This window comes from Nicotiana tabacum, chromosome 21 (assembly GCF_000715075.1).
Source record: "Nicotiana tabacum cultivar K326 chromosome 21, ASM71507v2, whole genome shotgun sequence".
NCBI classification, from domain to species: Eukaryota; Viridiplantae; Streptophyta; class Magnoliopsida; order Solanales; family Solanaceae; genus Nicotiana; species Nicotiana tabacum.
Window position 1 is genome coordinate 9,473,679 of NC_134100.1, and position 20,949 is coordinate 9,494,627.

At 40.7% G+C, this 20,949-nt stretch overlaps 1 protein-coding gene across 4 annotated transcripts; it reads right to left on the reverse strand.

Moving 5' to 3' along the window:
* Window positions 1-14: 14 nt before the first annotated feature.
* Window positions 15-11,763, reverse strand: LOC107822787 (glutamyl-tRNA(Gln) amidotransferase subunit B, chloroplastic/mitochondrial-like). Of its 4 annotated transcripts, none has more exons than XM_075242114.1 (8): window positions 11,537-11,759; window positions 9,757-10,905; window positions 8,823-8,963; window positions 8,519-8,722; window positions 7,750-7,947; window positions 6,934-7,002; window positions 368-484; window positions 15-284 (listed from the first exon to the last, which is right to left on the reverse strand). In XM_075242114.1, exons 2-8 carry the CDS (start codon window positions 9,898-9,900, stop codon window positions 204-206), a joined length of 954 nt encoding a protein of 317 aa, XP_075098215.1. In that variant the 5' UTR covers window positions 9,901-10,905; window positions 11,537-11,759; the 3' UTR covers window positions 15-203. The 4 variants fall into 4 exon arrangements, with proteins under 4 accessions (XP_075098215.1, XP_075098214.1, XP_075098216.1 ...); XM_075242113.1 differs by having other exon boundaries at window positions 11,485-11,759; XM_075242115.1 differs by lacking the exon at window positions 11,537-11,759 and adding an exon at window positions 11,327-11,433.
* Window positions 11,764-20,949: the final 9,186 nt, after the last annotated feature.

The following is a 20,949-nucleotide window of genomic DNA, read 5'->3' on the forward strand; positions in this document are numbered from 1 at the left end:
CATCAACAGGAATATGGAAATAACATTGAATCCTTAAAAAAACTGCATACTTTAATTACACTTGAAGGAAGAAAGTAAGCAGCTACAATTGTAATCACTGAATCACATCGTATGGAACATGAGCAATATGATAAGAGAGTGAAGCAAAGGTCAGGAAAAGAAAGAACTAAACAGAGCTCGCACGTGACAGATAACAGCCAACATCAGCTCGTGGCATTTAATTTTTCCAAGAGGATTTTGTTCAAAAGTTTTGGATTTGCTTTGCCTTTCGATTCCTTCATCACCTAGTGATCACCAATGTGAAAAAAATATTAGTCAGCTTGACGTCGAAACAAGAAACTTCAAGGAGAACTAAAGGAAAACATACCTGGCCAGCAAAAAAACCTTGCAATTTAGTTTTACCACCACGGTATTGTTCTTGCTGCTTTGGATTATATGCAATCACCTTATCTACCATTTTCTCTATCTCCGCAGTGTCAATAATCTGTTTTTTTCCAAAAAAAAAATGGAAACTTAGCTAGCGTTTGGCCATAGATTCCCAAATTTGTTTTGAAAAATCCGATTTGGGTGAAGTTTGGTTTGAAGATGAAAATATGTTTTGGACATACGTTTTCAATAACATATTTCCCAAATTTATTTTGGAAAAACATGTATATTATTATACATGTTTTGTGATTTTGGTCCAAAACCAGCTATTGAGCTGGTTTTGGGATTTGGAATTTTGCCAAAATATAGGCAAAATTTATAGCCAAACATGCGTATGCCAAATAAAACCCAAATTTATTTTGGGAAAATCTATGGCCAAACGGGTCCTTACATTAGATTCCTTTCAACGTACATTCTTCAGTTACTTAACTGGTTTCCAATTGCCAGTCATGTAAATCGACAAGAACAAACACTTCTTTAGATCAAATGACTTCAAAAACATATCACAAGGACAGTCAGTCTGAATTATAGATAGTTCACTTCAGTCAAGATTTATTTCCAGACAAGATAGCTCATGGTAGAAATCCCTATTCTAGGTAGTGTAATCGAAAAACATGCACACACAGCTTGACACACTTCAGAAGATAATTTCGGCAATTATCTATGCTATTTAAAGTAGATTTTCCGCAAAGTTCTTACACTCAAGCTAGCAGAGTTGTACTGAGGCTTTTACAAAGCTGGGATAATAATAATTTAGTCATTAGGTTTTTAAAGCTTATACCATAATAATACCTAAATTTTCATCTCAACTTGTTATAAATAGGGTTTTGTTATGCAAATCGTGAAGCCTTGGAAGTAACATTAAGCATCAACCTAGTTAACATAATCTTCTAGCAATCTGGAGTTGGCTGGATGTCTATTTGAGGTGTATATTCCTCCTCAAGTATCTTTAGTCGTAGTTGTTTCGTGATCAGCTTTCTCATTTTAATCAAAGAGAAATCATAGAAGAAGGTGGAGTCACGGTAAAGAAAATTCATACTACAGAGAATCATGCTGATATGCTGACAAAGGTGGTGACTGCGGTCAAGTTTCAACATTGTTTGGATTTGATCAACATTGTTGAACACTGAAGATTGAAGATGAAGACACAACCAAAAAATTTTATTAAGAGAGAATTGAAGATGTGGAATTTTGCCAAGGTGGAGATTTGTTGAATATATCAATATCCCACATCGGTTGGGAAGTAAATTGGGTTGGTACTTCACCCTATAAAAGAAGGCCTAATGTTTAGGATTTAAATACACCTCTCATTTGCCTTCTTATCTTCTTAAGGCATTTGTATTTTCTCTCTTTAGTATTATTTCACTTGTATTTTTGGAGTGAAATAAAATATTGGTTGTGTCCGAGGAAGTAGGCAAAATTGGCCGAACCTCGTAAATTCTGGTATTTCTTTTATTGTTGCTTTATTGTCTTGTTTATTATTTAGTGGCTGCCATAATTTTGGTATAGTAGTTGTGACTTATTCACATATATACATTTGGCTTACGCAACAATTGATATCAGAGCCAAGATATTGTCTAAGTATGCTCTGTGGTTACAGCATAGTCTGATCTTCCACATCAGAAAAAGATTTATCTTGGTAACTGAGTCAAGGTTCTGTCTGAGTATGCTATGTGGTTGCAGCTTAGTCTGATCTTCCACACCAGAAAAGAAATAATCTTGATTTGTGTCGTCAGCTATTAAATAATATTTATGTCAAAGATGAGAGACAATAAACAAGAATAATCTACATCAAGTGTCAACAATACGTCATCATTGGCATCTTCGCTTATGTCAAGAATTGTGTCAAATGCGAAATTTGCGGTAGAAATTTTTGACGGGTCAGGACATTTTGGGATATGGCAAGAAAAGGTTCTAGATGTCCTTTTTGAACAAGGGTTAGATCTCGCTATTGAAGAAAAGAGACCAGATGTTATTGGAGAAGAAGATTGGAGAATTATCAACCGTGTTGCTTGCGGTACCATTCGATCCTACCTTACTAGAGAGCAGAAATATCCATACACAAAGGAAACTTCTGCAAGTAAATTATGGAAAGCACTGGAGGATAAATTTTTGAAGAAAAACAGTCAAAATAAATTGTACATGAAGAAGAGACTGTTTCGCTTCACCTATGTTCTTAGTACCACGATGAATGAACAAATCACCAGTTTCAATAAGTTGGTCACAGATATGCAAAATATGGATGCAACTTTTGATGATGGTGATTTGGCCCTGATGTTGTTGGGGTCACTTCCTGATGAGTACGAGCACCTTGAAACTACTCTACTCCATGGGAATGACGAAATTTCTCTCAGAGAAGTTTGTTCGGCTTTGTATAGCTATGAACAAAGAAATGGAGAAAAGCAGAAGGGCGGAGAAGGAGAAGCACTGGTTGTGAGGGGTCGTCCTCAAAATCAAACGAGGACAAAGAAGGAAAGATCCAAGTCAAGATCTAGACCCAGCAAAGATGAATGTGCCTTTTGTCGAGAAAAGGGGTACTGGAAGAAAGACTGTCCGAAGTTGAAGAATAAGGCCAAACATAACAATGGAAAGACCATTATGGATTCAAATGTAGCTGATTGTGATGATTCAAACTTCTCATTAGTTACAACAGAGCCATCAACATCATCAGACATATGGTTGATGGACTCGGCTTGTAGCTATCATATGTGTCCCATAGGGACTGGTTCGTGGATTTTCAAGAAGGAGAATACGGAGTCATCCACACAGCGGATAACAACCCTCCTACCTCATATGGAATTTGTTCAATACGATTAAGGAACCATGATGGAATGATCAGAACATTAACAGATGTTCGATATGTACCGGATTTGAAGAAAAATCTCATCTCTGTGGGAGCCCTAGAATCAAAAGGGTTCAAAATCATTGCAAAAAATGGAGTGTTGAGAGTATGCTCCGGTGCACTAGTGGTAATGAAGGCTAATCGGAAGAACAATAACATGTACCGTTATCGTAGTAGTACATTGGGACAACAACAGTAACATCCTGTGACAAAAAAGAGGCAGAAGCAACCAAGCTATGACACATGCGCTTGGGACATGCTGGAGGAAAAACCTTGAAAACTCTATCAGATCAAGGATTGTTAAAAGGAGTAAAGACTTGCAACTTGGAGTTTTGCGAGCATTGTGTCAAAGGGAAACAGACAAGGGTGAAATTTGGTACAACGATCCATAATACTAAAGGCATATTGGATTATGTACACTCTGATGTTTGGGGTCCTTCCAAAACACCTTCATTGGGTGGGAAACACTATTTTGTAACCTTTGTTGATGATTTTTCCCAAAGAGTGTGGATGTATAAAAATGAAGAGCAAAGATGAAGTATTGGGAATTTTTCTCAAATGGAAAATGACGGCGGAGAATCAAACAGGCAGGAGGATCAAGTGTATTCGTACAGACAATGGAGGTGAATACAAAAATGATCATTTTAATAAGGTCTGTGAAAATGATGGCATCGTCCGACACTTCACTGTCAGACATACACCACAACCGAATAGAGTGGCAGAACGTATGAACCAGACCTTGCTGGAGAAGGTACGGTGTATGTTGTCCAATGCTGGCTTGGGCAAAGAATTTTTGGCTGAGGCAGTTACATATGCATGCCACCTCATTAATCGCTTATCATCTGCTGCTATTGATGGCAAGACACCATTTGAAAAATGGTATGGAAAGTCTGCTGTAGGTTATGACTCTTTGCACGTGTTTGGCTCAACTGCATATTATCATGTGACAGAGTCAAAATTGAATCCAAGGGCAAAGAAGGCTATTTTTATGGGGATTACTTCTGGAGTCAAAGGATATCGTTTATGGTGTCCTATGACAAAGAAAGTAATATTCAGCAGGGATGTTACCTTTGATGAATCTGCTATGGTAAATAAGGTAACATAAGATACCAAACAAAATGAGGGTGCTTCTAAGCAGGTGAAATTTGAGGGAAAATTTATTTTTCCTACACAAGAAGCAGAGGAGGAAACAAATGAAGATTATCCTCTTGAAGAAGAGCCAGTAGACAGGGAGATTCCAACTCAGGAACCTCAACAACTTGAATCAATAGCAACTAGCAGGCCAAAGAGGACAATAACAAAACCAGTTCGTCTCATAGAGATGATTGCTTGTGCCGCCTCAATTGTAGCTGATGATGTTCCTACCACTTATAAAGATGCAGTTCAAAGTTCAGAAGAAGATAAGTGGAGGATTGCCATGAATGATGAAATACAGTCCCTTCATCAGAATCATACATGGAGATTGGCCAATCTCCCGAAGGGAAAGAAAACAATTGGGTGCAAATGGGTATTTGCAAAGAAAGAAGGATTTCCTAACCAAGAAGATGTTCGCTACAAAGCAAGATTGGTGGCCAAAGGATATGCTCAAAAGGAGGGAATTGATTACAATGAAGTATTTTCTCCAGTTGTAAAACATTCCTCCATTAGAATTATGTTGGCTTTGGTAGCACAGTTGGATTTGGAACTAGTTCAGATGGATGTAAAAACTGCGTTTTAACATGGAAACTTGGAGGAGGAAATCTACATGACTCAGCCAGAAGGATTCAAAGTTGTTGGAAAGAAAAATATGGTGTGCAAACTTGAAAAAGCATTGTATGGATTAAAATAATCTTCTAGACAATGGTACAAACAATTTGACAAGTTTATGTTGCAGCAAGGGTACAAGAGAAGCAAGTACGATCATTGTGTGTATTTGCGCAAACTTAAAGGTGGTTCCTTTATATATCTTCTCCTATATGTTGATGATATGTTGATAACTTTCAAGAATTCGGAAGAAATTGTTAAGTTGAAGATTCAACTGAAGGAGGAGTTCGAGATGAAGGATCTGGGTGAGGCAAAGAAAATTCTTGGCATGGAGATAATAACAGATAGACGTTCAAAGAAACTCTGTTTATCTCAGAAAGAATATTTGAAAAGAGTACTACAACGTTTTGGTATAGATGAAAAGACTAAGCCAGTTAGTACTCCACTTGCTCCCCATTTTAAGTTAAGTACTACTATGTCGCCAAAAGATGAAGCTGAACGAGAGTATATGTTAAAGGTACCATACGCAAATGCTATTGGTAGCTTGATGTATGCAATGGTCTGTACGAGACCTGACATTTCACAAGCTGTTGGAGTTATTAGCAGATATATGCATAATCCAGGAAAGGAGCATTGACAAGCTGTGAAGTGGATTCTACGGTATATTCATAATACTGTACATGTTGGGTTAGTTTTTAAGCAGGAAGGCGATCAATCTGTAGTTGGATATTGTGACTCAGATTTTGCAGGTGATCTAGATAAACGAAGATCAACTACTGGTTATGTGTTTACTTTTGCAAGAGCACCAGTTAGCGAAGAACCAAGCTTGTCATGCAAGGACGAAGCACATTGATGTTCGGTATCATTTCGTACGAGAAATCATAGAAGAAGGTGGAGTCACGGTGAAGAAAATTCATACTAAGGAGAATCTTGCTGATATGCTGACAAAAGTGGTGACTGCGGTCAAGTTTCAACATTGTTTGGATTTGATCAACATTGTTGAACACTGAAGATTGAAGATGAAAACGCAACCAAAATTTGTTATTGAGAGAGAATTGAAGATGTGAAATATGAAAAGAGTTGTTGAATATGTCAATATCCCACATCGGTTGGGAAGTAAATTGGGTTGGTACTTCACCCTATAAAAGAAGGCCTAATGTTTAAGATTTAAACACACCTCTCATTTGCCTTCTTATCTTCTTAAGACATTTGTATCTTCTCTCTTTAGTATTATTTCACTTGTACTTTTGGAGTGGAATAAAATATTAGTTGTATCCGAGGAAGTAGGCAAAATTGGCCAAACCTCGTAAATTATTATATTTCTTTTATTGTTGCTTTATTGTCTTATTTATTATTTAGTGGCTGCCATAATTTTGGTATAGTAGTTGTGACTCATTCACACTATATACATTTGGCTTCCGCAACACATATAAGGAGACTAAGGACCTCAAGTCCCACCGATGTGGGACGACTCAACACCCACCCACCCCCACACGCCCAGACCTGCAAATTGGAGTGTGAACAACATAAATGGGGGACCAACATCGGTAACAATAATTAGGATGGGTCTGGCTCTGATACCATGATAAATGGACCTTGGGCCTACCTCAATCCCAAAAGCTAGTTTATGAGGTGTGGGTTGCCCAAGACCATATAAACTGGAGCGTGGACAACATAAATGGGGCCCCAACATCAGTAACAATAATTGGGATAGGCCTATGCCTGGCTCTGCTACCATGATAAATGGACATTGGGCCTAACTCAACCCCAAAAGCTAGCTTATGAGGTGAGGATTGCCCAAGACCATATAAGGAGACCAAGGACCTCAAATCCCACCGATGTGGGACAACTCAACAGTCTGTATATTGATTCGAAACAATAGAAATAAACTAGAGTCCTTGCGATAATGCAAGCCAACTTACCTGAACCAAATCCTTTTCTTTTATCAGTCCCTTGACAGTTCCACCCTTGGCCATTAGCTCAAATAAAATCTGCAAAATTCAATGACAACTGATCAAACAGAAACATGCTAATTGAAAAGAGCGGATCCAAGTAAAGCCAGTGAAGAAAGCGATCCATTGGCATATATTTATGCATTTATAGAGAATGCTACTAATAATGCACAAGTGATATTCTTCTCCCCCCTTTCTACGCACACATTAACATGTATTTTCGAAATAACTTTCATGACATTAGTTATACCGCCGCTCAAACAATAGCTAATGATTCTCTTTTAAAAAAAATAAAAATAAAGAAACAATAGTTAAAACTGAATGTAAAGGTTATATTGCTTCCATCATAGAGACTCCTTTAATTGGCCTCTATAGCAAATCTCGTCACTCATTACTGTCCAAAAAAGGTGTATGCTTAATTCCTGATATATGTTCCATCTTTAAACCCTGTTTCTAATATGTCGCAATTAGAAGCATTGACACGGAAAAGAAACAGCACATCAATTCCTGGCTACTCAAAAGGCAACTGGAATCTTTTATTCTTTTGGAGAAGGTAAAGTTAGGAAACTGGAATCAAATGAAAGTCCTGTGATTCGCAGAAGAAATCAGGAAAGTGGTCGTTAAATTGTGACTGGACAAACCCCCAATCTAGTGCACCCAAAATATTATATATGGTGAGAAAGATCAATGGAACTAAACTTCTAATTAACAATGTATATAGTAAGCATTAGAAATGATTTTTGACCCATAAAAAAGTTGACATATCAGCATGAAAAATGTAATTACCTCCTTCCCAATCTTTCCACTGATAGTCCCATCTTTAATGGAAGCTATGAGCTCCCCAAGTTCTTGAGGGGTAAGTTTAATCTCATTGATAGTTACTTTTTCATTTTTCATATATGCAGCAATATCACCCATAATCCAATTGGCAGCAAGCTTTACATCGGCACCCGCTGCAATTGTTGCATCAAAAAATTCTGCAATCTGAAACATCCAATTATTAGTGGATTTTGGACATTTCTACAAATACATGATTGAAAAAGCTGGAAAAGAAACATGATTTTGAAAGTTAACAGTCCAAGAATTTTAAAAACAGGATGATGAAGGCATATCATGCTTCAGGACATCCTTGAAAAAAAAAACTTAAGGGAAATCCATGCATGTAAAACTTTAAAGTCCGGGAAAGGATGGACGTGTTCTTGAACAACAACATCTATCCCTTCACTTCTCTTTTTTTTTACGTATTCAAGTTTCCACCACCACCCCCACACCCCACCCCCTACCCAGCGGGTTGGTCTCATTGGGCCATTGGAAGAGAAGGGGAAGAGAGGTAGACATGTCCAAGGACATAATGCTAAATGGCCTTACGTATACATAAAAGTCAAATAATTCTTCTCGGTAGCTGCTTAAGGATTTAAAACAGCAAACTAAAGGAAGCACTTCATGCACAGATTAAGCCCTTGCTAAATAACATCAGCTTGATAGATTATAGCAATGGAGTATCAACATGTCATAAGGCCAATATAATCAGAACCTGAAGATGAGCAGCACTTACATTCATGTCATTGGCGAGAAACAAGACATCCTGCATGCTTAGGACCATGTTCTCATACCTCCGACGCTTAGCTTCTGGAACTTCAGGCAATGACTCACGGATATTGTCCACATACTCATCTGTGAGAGTAACTACAGGAAGATCAGGTTCAGGGATATAACGATAGTCAGCAAGTCCTTCCTTTTTCCGCATTGTTACCGTTTTCTAGAAGTATGAGAAAGTTAAACATATAAGCTTTCCATGGAAAGACTTGAGTAAATTAATCTGACATACTGCAGTAGCATGAAAACTAAATTTAGCATACCTGAGCACCTTCCTCCCATAGACGAGTTTCCTGTACAATTTGATCAACCTGACCTTGGCTATGTAGAAGCACCTGTCTTGAAATTTCATAATCAATGGCCCTACTCACCGATGAGAAGGAGTTCAAGTTTTTAATTTCCACCTGATGCAAGATGAAATATATCAGTTCGTCACATACAATGCTGACTTACCGATCTGCAAATTAAGCTAAACACTTGAAGGGGAGAATTTCCAGCACATAGAAAAGCAACAGTAAAAAATTAACGCCAGATGAAGCAGAAACATGATCCATAAGGCAGAAGAATCCATGTTATTGACATGAAAGTTGCAATAATGGGAAAATTGGGGTCACTCTAGCAACAATTACATAGGATAAAGTAGCCATTCACTTAAAGCCTTGAATGGCATGTAATATGTATTTTAAGGAATTAAGAGAACATGAGAATTCATTTGCTAAACATCTCTATGGTTTCAAGTTTCTCCAGAGAAGGTGGTTTACACCAAATGAAACTTAAATGATGTTCATTCGAATATAAAAGATCATTTTCGCTAAACTTGGCATGCAAATCTAGTCTCCTGTGGGACCAACCAGAGAACATGTTTCACATTAAAATGACAAGTATAGTTCCTTACTAAGTTTAATGCTAACACAAGAATTTCATAAATAGTGAAACTGAACTTGCAGGTGTGGCTAAATCAAGTTGTCCATTGAACTTATCATAGAGGACCATTCTTTGTTGTGCATAGATGAGTTGGATCCAATTTTTCACTTAAAACACAGAAGAATGGTAGAACAAGATAAGACGGAAAAAACATCCACAAAGGAAAGCAAACTAGAAAGTTTCCAATCTTATGCTGAATCATCCAGCAATCTTAAATCCGTATTTCCTATGCATAAGGGACAGCAAAAGAGATGGCAGGCACATCATGCAAACCTTTGTACCAAACTCTAACTGCCCAATAGGACGAATTGAGATATTGACGTCACAGCGAAGTGATCCTTCTTGCATATTCCCATTACTCACTCCCAGATACCTGACCAACCTTTGCAATTCTGCGGCTTCAATACCATTTCTCATATCTGGCTCAGAGATAATTTCTAACAATGGAACTCCCGCCCTATTTAAGTCAATCTGCAACAGAGAGCCAAATAAATCAACAACCGTCTAAGAATCATAGTGAATCTTGAAACCATAGGGTATTCTTTATCAATAGAAGTAACAAGTATATTAGATCAAATAATCTAACTCCATTCACACAAATATACAAGTAAGTTACACAATTTGATACAATCATCAAAGGAACTTAAACATTAAAATGTGATGTATCTGATAAATGCAAGAATATGCTATCTGAAAGAAAGGGGCAGAAAATAGAAAAAGAAGATGACGAGCACAAGAATGTTTAAATGAGTAAGGAGGAGTTCTTTCCTGCGAGTAACTCCCACCGGTGGTATGAAGCAGCTTCCCTGCATCTTCTTCCATATGCACTCTGGTAACACCAAACTTTCTATGGCCACCACCAAACTCAACTGGAAGATCCACATCAAGATATCCACCACTCGCAATTGGGATATCAAACTGTGATATTTGATACCCTTTTGGAAGGTCAGGATAAAAATACTGTTTCCTATCAAACTTGGAACTCAAAGACAGTTTACAATTAAGTGCAAGGCCAACTCTCACTGCACACTCAATCACCTTTGAGTTCAAAACTGGCAATGCGCCAGGCAAACCCATACAAACAGGACAAACACTGGTATTTGGTGGAGAACCATAGTTGTAAGGGCAGCTACAAAAGGCCTTAGTAAGAGTAGAAAGTTAAACATGTGTTTCTATGCCAATAACTGTCTCATAATCTTTCAGAATTTTATCAACTGTTTTTGATTGGTTTTGTGTGGAAACTTTCAACTTGGGCTGTTCTTTTTCTTGGGTTGCAGTTTGTGTTTGTGCACTTCTCATACAACAATACAAAACACCATGTTTTCTTGCAAAATATGAAGATGGGTATAACATAGAAGGGTTAAGCTGTATCCCTCTAAGGAATGTCAAAGCCATCTTACCAATAAGCACACCAATTTATGCCTGCAAATCATCAAACACATTGTTTAGCATCTACAAACTAATACTAAAAATTCTCAAGAAAATGCCTTTAAGTAGATAAAGATTGTAACTTTAAGCTAAAATTAATAAAGAAAACTGAAAATGGAGAACAACCAGGTTTTATTTTTCTGTCAAAAAGCTTCAGTGACATAAAAACATTGTTAAGAAGCTTCAAGTTAATACAAATTTTTTTTGGCAAGTAAATGCCTTGAAGTGTATAAAGATTGTAATATTAAGCTGAAATTGATAAAGAAAACAGAAAATAGAAACACACTAATTTGCCTGCAAATTATCAAACACGGCCTCAAATTAATACTATTTTTTTCTCAAGAAAATGCCTTCAAGTACATAAAGATTGTAACTTTAAGCTAAAATTGATAAAGAAACTGAAAATAGAGAATACCCAGGTTTTATTTTTCAGTCAAAAAGCTTCAGAGCCATAAAACACATAGTTCAAAAGCTTCAAATTAATACTATTTTTTTACAATAAAATGCCTTGAAGTGCATAAAGATTGTAACTTTAAGCTGAAACTGATAAAGAATGCTGAAAATAGAAAATACCCAGTATTTATTTTGTGTCAAAAAGCTTCAGAGACTAATGAGAGTCACATACACAATACTTTTGACGAAGGTCCAAGATTTTACTCTGAGAAGCCGTGAGATATTAAAAAAAAATATTGTAACAATTGGTTTAACTGTAGAGAGAAGTAGACAAGCAATTTAAGCCGAAGTAGCTGCTACTATGAATTGAGCATAGCAAAAATTGAAAGACTGAAGAAGTTTGGACGCTCGTAAGAATTGGTGAAGATAAAGGAAATCAAAAAACAATACTTGTTTTGTTATTAATATTATAACAATCTTGTAGACAATGGTACAAACAATTTGACAAGTTTATGTTGCAGCAAGGGTATAAGATAAGCAAGTATGATCATTGTGTGTATTTGCGCAAGTTTAAAGATGGTTCCTTTATATATCTTCTCCTATATGTTGATGATATGTTGATAGCTTCCAAGAATTCGGAAGAAATTGTTAAGTTGAAGATTCAACTAAAGGAGGAGTTCGAGATGAAGGATCTGGGTGATGCAAAAAAAATTCTTGGCATGGAGATAATAAGAGATAGACATTCAAAGAAACTCTGTTTATCTCAGAAAGAATATTTGAAAAGAGTACTACAATATTTTGGCATAGATGAAAAGACTAAGCCAGTTTGTACTCCACTTGCTCCCCATTTTAAGTTAAGTACTACTATGTCGCCAAAAGATGAAGCTGAACGAGAGTATATGTTAAAGGTACCATACACAAATGTTGTTGGTAGCTTGATGTATGCAATGGTCTGTATGAGACCTGACATTTCACAAGCTGTTGGAGTTATTAGCAGATATATGCATAATCCAAGAAAGGAGCATTGACAAGCTGTGAAGTGGATTCTACGGTATATTCATAATACTGTACATGTTGGGTTAGTTTTTAAGCAGGAAGGCGATCAATCTGTAGTTGGATATTGTGACTCAGATTTTGCAGGTGATCTAGACAAACGAAGATCAACTACTGGTTATGTGTTTACTTTTGCAAGAGCACCAGTTAGTTGGAAGTCTACTTTGCAGTCAACAATTGGTTTGTCTACAACAGAGGCAGAGTACATGGCTATTACAGAGGCTGTGAAGGAAGCAATTTGGCTTCAAGGTTGCTAAAGGAGCTTGGTATTGGACAAAAAAGTATCACAATTTTTTGTGATAGTCAAAGTGCTATTCAATTAGCGAAGAACCAAGTTTATCATGCAAGGACGAAGCACATTGATGTTCGGTATCATTTCGGTATCATTTTGTCTTTTTTGTTTCTTACTTGTTTCTAAACATATAAAGAAGAGGTATTTTGTTGCTCCTTTTGCTATTTTTACTAAGCTGTCCAGTAGCGAAAGATGAACAACTTCAATTCTCATATATCACACAAAACTTTTGGCTCTCTGGTGCTATCAGCTCCTACCATAATGAGAATGGCAAAAGAAAAGTTACTTCATTATATGTCAAAGAAATCTGATGCTTGCTTAATCATGTTTAATGAAGGGGAGCCTTGAAGCAACGGTAAAGTTGTCTTCGTGTAGCCTATAGATCACGAGTTCGAGCCGTGGAAGCAACCACTAATGTTTGCATTAGGGTAGGTTGTCTACATCATACCCCTCGAAGTGCAGCCCTTCTCCGGATCATACATGAACGCGGGATGTCTTGTGTACTGGGCTGCCCACTCGGTCATGTTTAATTCCCTTACAGCAGATTCTGGTCTTTCTCTTGGACTAGCAGAGGATTTGGACCTTGTTATACTAGTTCAAGCTTCTGTTGAATTGGTTGGAACTCGAAAATTTGATCGTGCAAAAAAGTTACTGAACTTGTGTAATCTGTCTACTTCTGATGCTGGTAGCCAACTCATTTGAACCTGCTATATTTGCAACAAGGCCAGTTTTGTCTACTGCCAACTCATTCAATTCACTGGAATACAAGCCATCTTAGACCGAGTCTCAACTTCAAGAAAAGTTCATGTGATTTTGGAAGCTATGATGGATGCTATTAAAGGTCTCAACCCATGTATAATGGTGGTCAGTGAGCTAGGCTGAGATAAGCACAAAGTTAATAAGTTAATCGACTGAATTTTTCCATAGTAACATCATTGATATGTTTGATACCTTCATGGAGCAACAACATAGTTTCACACAGTTAGAAGGAGTTTATGTCTATTCGAAATATTGTTGCATATCATGGTGAAGAGAGAGTTGCTCGCCATGCGAAACTCGAAGTTTGGAGGGACTTATTTACAAGGTTTGGTTTGGTGGAAGCAGAAATGAGCCACTCATCATTGTTCCATATCATGGGTTGTGAAAGATGATGGAGACCTAGTCCAGTTAGTTTTGTTTTAAGATTAAGATATTGAATGAGTTTTTTAAGATGAATATAATGTTCAAACCAAAGCTACTGGGTTCGGCTGAACCCGTTCTTGGTGCTCTAGCTAGCCCGGACTCGGACTTCGGCCGATCTCTTGAATACATGGATCGAAGACATTCGATCTCGAGCGTATACAGATAGTCCCCGCATTTCTTAGAATAAGATGAAACGATTTGAACCTCGATCCTCCGGAGTCTATAACGATGATGTCACTCTCGTGACTAAAACGTCCTGTCGATTCGCTTCCCCAAAACATTAAAAGCACGCCAGTGTTGGTAGGCCACTAGCGTTGTTGAAACGTCACCACCCATCTATAAATATAAGGTCCTACCTTTAAGAAAGCTTTACTTCAATTTTCAAGCATCTCTGTACCTCCTCCATACCTCTCTCTCTTAATCTGTTCCTTTTATTTTCTGCTACTGCCATCTTTTTAGTACCGGAAACAACTAGGCCTCGCCGTCTTTTGTAACCCAAAACCATGGCTAAAATTTCTAAAATAGTCCCTCAAAAGGAAAAGGCATTATCTTCTTCTACTTCCCGATCGGCCAAATCGGTGGCGCCTCCAACTCTTGAGGAATTCAACCCCGGTCCTTGTATAATTAAGAAGGACTTTAGTATTGAAAATCCCCCCGACGTCCCAGGCCGATGCGAGCATGCATCTCAATATCTCAGGAAGGACATGAAGAAGGACTGTGGCTGGGGAGATGAGGTCGTGATTCAGATCCCGAGCCCCAAGGAAAGCATTACTACCCACGTGGAGGGGTTTTTAAGTGTTTACACTTACCCCTTCATATTGGGTCCCCTTGATCCAGTGGTGATTGATTTATGCAAAATGTACAAAATCACCCTCAGCCAGATTCACCCCTCTTTTTGGCGTATCGTGATCATGTTGTGCTATTTTTTCGAAAAGGCTGAGGGGTTGGAATTCACCCTTAACCACCTGATTCGATTGTACCGACCTCAGTTGTTTTGAGGGCTTGTCAAGTTGCAACGTCGTACGAAGAAAGCCTTCTTTGCCAGCAGCGACGAAGCCAAGGATCAGGGCTGGATGAGCCGATACGTTAGAGTAAGGACCTCGGATGTCATTCCCCGGGACAAAATTCCGTTCCCAGAGAGATGGAATTACAATCGTAAGTGGAGTCCTTCTTCGTAATATCTATATGTACTCAACTTCCACATCCCATAATAATATTTTTATCTTTTCTGTAGTTGTTGCTTGGACACCTCTCGCCGTCTCCGATCTCGAGGACTAGGTCCAAAAGTTGGCCGTGACCTCCTCATATGATGAGCGCAAATGGCGCGAATTATCAATGGGCCAGTGGGAGGCCAAGAATCATGGTAAGTGCTTTGTTAGGTTTCAAATACTTTTCATATGTTGGTGATGTCAACTTATTCATGTTTACTTGTGCAAGCCTCGGAGATGTATCCGAGATGAGTCCGACCCTACTCGGGGAAGGGACCAAGTCTTCAATCCCGAAGTCTGAGAAAGACAACAAAAGAAAAAGTGTTTCGAAGCCTGAAGACCCTCAAGACAAGAACACTCCTGCTCGAAGGTTGCGGAAAAGATTTGCTCAAGCGGGCGCAGGTTCGGCCCATGATTCCACGGATGACGAAGAAAATGATGGTGAAAAGTCGACATTGGTGCCTCGAACCAGGAAACCAATCGATATCACCAAGCCCTCCGAACTGGAGACCTAATTCCGCGGTGAGGGAACCTCAAAGAAAGATGTGGGCAAGGCCCCCGTGTCTCCGAAGGTTGAGATCGCTGCTCCTCCTTCAACAAATGTACCTGAGGGGGCAAATACGGAGACCCCCGAAGCCAATGAGAACGCCCCGAGTGAAGAGCTCGGGGCCGCAACAATGGGTCATTCCTTTTCTTTGCCAACTTATTCCGAGGGGGCAATCGAAGAAGCTAACACTCTGCGTATGCCCGATCCGAGCAAGGTCCTCGAGGAAGATCCCTTTCAGGGTTGCTTTGCTGTGTTCGAGAATGCCATTGACCTTAATGATGGGTCCACCATCTTCGTAGAGGCTCAACATCTCCTCTCATGGGTAAATACTTACTTTTATTATTGTAATTTTCTCTTTCCTCCCTTTCTTTTGACTGATATATCTTCATTTCATGTATAGGCCATCGTCAAGTTTAGAGCTAAACTAAGCCAATGTGAGGCCGAGCTTAGGAAAGTTTCAGGCGAAGAGAAGGCCCTGAGGCTCCTCTGTAGCAAAAAGGAGGAGGAGCTTAAGGATCTCCGGGCAGAATTGGCTAAACTCGGAAAAATGAGTCCGAGTTAGATGAGCAGGTCACTGTGATTTTAACAGAGTACGGCCTACGACCTTCTTGGCTCTACTTTGAAGGCTAACACTTTGATATCTCAGTTGCAGCAAAATCTAGAGATGATTGGGCAGCTTTGAGGCGAGGTTGATCAAGTCAAAGCTGATTGTCATCGATGAAAGCAGAGCATGGATCAGCTTGCTGCCAATAAGGAAGCCTGTTTACCGAGAAAATGGTAACAACAATTAAATTTGTAAATGGGACTCTAAAAATACGTGATCTATTTTTATGCTAGTTGTTAGAGCAGTTGATGCTAGGCGTATGAAGTTTAACGATGAGATACAAGATAAAACAGGGCAATAATTAAACCGAAGGGCTTGCTACCCGGGCTTTGGACTGGTCGATGAAAGGCCTCGAGGCCGATATCCGACTCGAGCTCGAGCTATCGGGGGTAACCGGGAAGGGATAACAATTAATATGTAATTAAAGAAGGCTCTTTATGTTCAATACCAAGCAATAAATGAAGAACAAGTATGAAAGTAATAAATGGAAAGAGTAGCCTCGAGCAAGTGAGTTAGAGAGAAAAGATAGAGAGAGAAAGAGATATTATTGATCTTGTGTAGAATGGTTGGAGTCACAGCGGCCCCTTACAAAGTGGCATGGATTCCCTTTATATAGGAGGGAAATCCGGTTATAGTATAACGTACATTAATCATAAAAGTATGGAGATGTGACGGCTGGACGTGACGCCTCGACACAGGCTCTAGGTAGGCCAGATCTGTCAGATTTAGCCGCGTGCCTTGAGAATTCCCCTTTTTGATCTAGCCTCGATCTTCTTCTTTTTTGAGTCGGGCCTCGATGAGCCCTGAGGGAGGGGACTCGGTCGTAACTCCACGTCCTCAAGGTCTCGAGATATTCTTCCGAAGTGACTTGATAGCAAGAAATTAGGCCCTCTGATTTCGCTGCATATAGATAGTCTCCACGTTTTCCAAAACAAAACGATGGGAAATGATTCTGACACCTGACTCCTCGAGCTCCTTGCGACGACGTCATACCGATGATGCAACCTGCGGTGCGAGTTTTTGTGATAACCGGGACATCCCACGGACTTGTGTTTTTGACATCATTCAATGCACTGTCGATTTATATTCTCCAACGTGAAAGTATTGCCGTCGATTCTGTTCTTCAATAGTGCAGTAATTGCATCCGCCAATCAGTCTTCCAAAAGCCTCCTATAAATGGGGATCGTTACCTCCTATAAATGGGGGTGCTCTGGCATTGTTTTTCTTATCCAAGTACCTTCATCTGCTCATTCTCCTATTTCTCCTTATCATCTTCCTCTATCATTGATCATCACATTTGGGGTTTGCGGCCTCAAGGCCATTTGGCAGAGCTCCCATAGGCTGTGTTGTGGCCTTTTGCCAGAGCTTCCCCTTGTCGAGCATGATTATGCCATTTTGTCACTGCTGTGGTTTCTGTTACGTCTGCAATCGCTGCCCTAGTTTGCTCGAGATGATGACATACAGGGGTCAACTTTCCTCGCTCATAGAAAGCTCTTCGGATTATATACCGCTGCTCAAAAGGGGGCTCAGATTATACACCGTTGCTTACCTTTATACCCTGGCTCGATGTGGCGCTCTTCCTCGAGCTGGTGGCTTGCACGACTCAATGTTCCAAGAAGTGGATTCTAAGTAGCCGTGCAAGAGAGGCCGAGGTTCACCCAGCCCGTTGTCTCTCCGAGGTTCTCTTGGCCAGCGAGGGTCCTCGACCTTCGATGGGCTATGGCATTTTTTCATCCCTCCCTGCTTCTCGTCCTATCCTTTGGAGATATCAGTGTGGAAGGCCGGGATAAGGCTTCAGAGGATGTGTGCTCAGAGGTACTTGTTGTAGGAGATGGACCTTCGAGAGTAGACCAGTCTCTAGGATTTTACCACGTGTGTGCATCCTTTTGTTTCTTCCTTTTGCGTAAGGACCCCTTGCGGACTTTTGTAATTGAATGTAAGAACCCTTCGAGGGCCGTTGTAGCCAATATTTATGAAATATGAAGATGTTTCATTTACTTCTACTTTTGATTTTTGTCATGTTCTTGTATACTCTTGTGCGCTCATGGAGATTTTGAATGTATGCCTCTGTCGACGATCGTCAATATTTTTTTCGGCCTTTGGTCGACAGAAATGGCTCTTTTTCGAGCTCATCGTTGTTCGCAAAATCAAGCTTGAAATGGTTCGGTAAACTTGGATCATCAGGTGCCTCGAGCCTCATGGAGACAGAGCACCGAAGCAAAAGTCGACTTCGGGCGCTTGGAGCCTTTACTTTGAGCTTGGCGTAGATAACCTTTTAAGGTGTTGTAGGCAGGTTTCTGAGGAAGGGGCTATTCTTACTTAGGCAATTTTCCGCGGTCGAGCCCTCGCGATCGGGGCTCGAAGTGCTTATATTTTTTTATTTCGAGGGAAGACTTTGAGGTCGGGTACCACCTCGGAATTAGAGATGATGTCGCTGACCCTCTGTGGCCTAACTTCTTTTTAACGGAGATCTCCGAGGTTGGGCACCACCTCGGGATCTGCTTTGGGGTTGCTGGCCCTCTGTGGCCTAACTTCTTTTTGATAGAGATCTCCAGGGTCGGGCACCACCTCGGGATCCGCTCCGGGATTGCTGCCCCTCTCCCCCCAGGCTTATCCTAGGTAGGCGAATTGTTGCTGCATCCTACATATACATGGGGCAGCTTTTGCCTCTTTGAAAGATCTCGTTATTTTAGATAGCCATCCTTCCGCCTTGGCATCAAGTCCTTCGTTACCTAAAGCACAAAAAGTGTTAGCGTAGGTCCCTACTTCAGCTTTCCAATTCTTCCATAGTTATGACTGCTACATCAGGTCCTGCCTGGCAGGGAGGGAGAGTTCCACTCCCAGTACTCAGGATCTGTAGGAGTTTACTCTGAAGAGTATGTCGTCGATAAGAGAGGAACATTTGGAGACGGTGATGAGAGATTGCAAATGGGGCAAGGGGGTAGCGTTGCAGGCGCTTTCCCCGGGTGAGAGTATTGCGAACCGTCCTGATGGATTCCTGAATGTATACTTATACCCTTTCGCACTAGGCCCCCTTGATAGGGTCGTGCTTGACTTCTGCCTGAAGTATCAGGTTACTTTGGCACAGATACATCTGTCGTTTTGGCGAATAATGCTGATGATCAGATTCTTCGCGGAGAAGGTCGGGCTTGAATTCACACTTAGTCACCTCGTTAGGCTATACCAACCCTTTCACCATCGAGGCCTGCTAACCCTGTGGTGCCGTTCGCCTACACCCTTTGTTGTTGATGATGAGGAAGATGGCGATCAATAGTAGGTCAGTTGATTCGTCCGGGTTCAGACGGCTGACATTATCCCCGTGGAGCTCATACCATTTCCCGAGGGATGGAATTACGCGTGTGAGTAGAGCATCTCGTGCTTTCTTAGACTCGCTTATAGTGAAAACCAGTTTAGTAATTGTGTTTCCTCCTTTTCTGCAGCAACTTCATGGATGCCGGGTGAAGTTCCCAATTTGCCCCGCTGGGTTCGGAGGTTGGTGACCCATTCGACTTGTGACGAACGTAGGTGGCGAGCTGTGTCCCGGGGCATATGGGAAGTGAAACACCAAGGTATGCGTGTACGCTGCTTTTACCTTGGTCTTCGTATATTTGAGATGACATTTTCCTCTTTCTTTTGTATTGGCTTTGCCGTCGTAGGTATCGGGCGGTCCCTTGGGGCGAGGTTCTGTTCCTCCGGAGAGAAGGAGCCTCCGAGCCAAGGGAAGATGGCGATAAAAGGGATTTGCACTCACAGTGCCATGGATCTTTTAGCAGGGCTAAACGGGCCCGTGTCTTCGAGGAGAGAACCTCGCCCGAGCTTGCTATTCCTGAAGTCTTTGGTTCAGGAGCGGTGGTTCCTCCAAGTAATTATGCCTCGACCGAGGTTGGCTCTTCCAGGGCCGAGGGGGCTGGACCAACAGGAGTGTGTTCGGCCTTCGAGGAAGTCCGCCGGCTTCACTTCGCGGTGAGTTTCGGCATAGTCCTTCTACATTTCGCGTCTTCCCATCCTTATCGCGTTTTTCTTCTACAGACCTTTGATAGGCTCAGGTCTGAGTTGCTCCGTCATGGGGCTAGGCTTCGAAAAACTCTGGATAAGGGTAAGTCACTTAGGCTCCTCATTGAGGAGAAAGAAGTTGAGTTGATACACTGGCGATATGAGGCATATCAGAGCTCGAATTATGAGAGCTATTTGATGGAGCAGGTACCCTCTCGTAGTACGTGTTTCTCCTTTTTAACCCTTAAGGTTAATCTTTTTTCCTATCTTAGTTGCGAAAAAAGATGGAGGCTCTGGATTACCTTAGGGACGAAGCCGATCGAGTTAGGAATGCTTGCGGTGAACTGAGGGCTCAGGTGCAGGCTCAAGCTTCAGAGGAAAAGGGTGCTTTGGCCAAAGTTCCCGCCTTCGAGGCCCAACTCCGCTTGGCTCGTGACAACGCTTCAGTTCAAGTGGATATGATCGCGAAGCTCGAGTCCAATCTCTCAAATGTCAGGGCTGAAATAATTGATGCTCGAGCTGAAGCAGCATTGAGTCGGACTAAGGCTGATCAGGAGATGTCGATTCATTTGAAGGACGCTACTGGTTCCCAAGCCGAGTTGACGACCCTCGATCGTGAAAAGAGGATTGAGGAATATGTTCGTTGTAGATCTCGAAGAGAGGTGCTTGAAAAGATCGGTGCCAGGGGTTTCGTTCTCCTGGAAGAGTTGGCTCGATCGAGGGCGGACGAGCGTGATGCTCGGTCACTTCTTGCCGATGCTGTGGA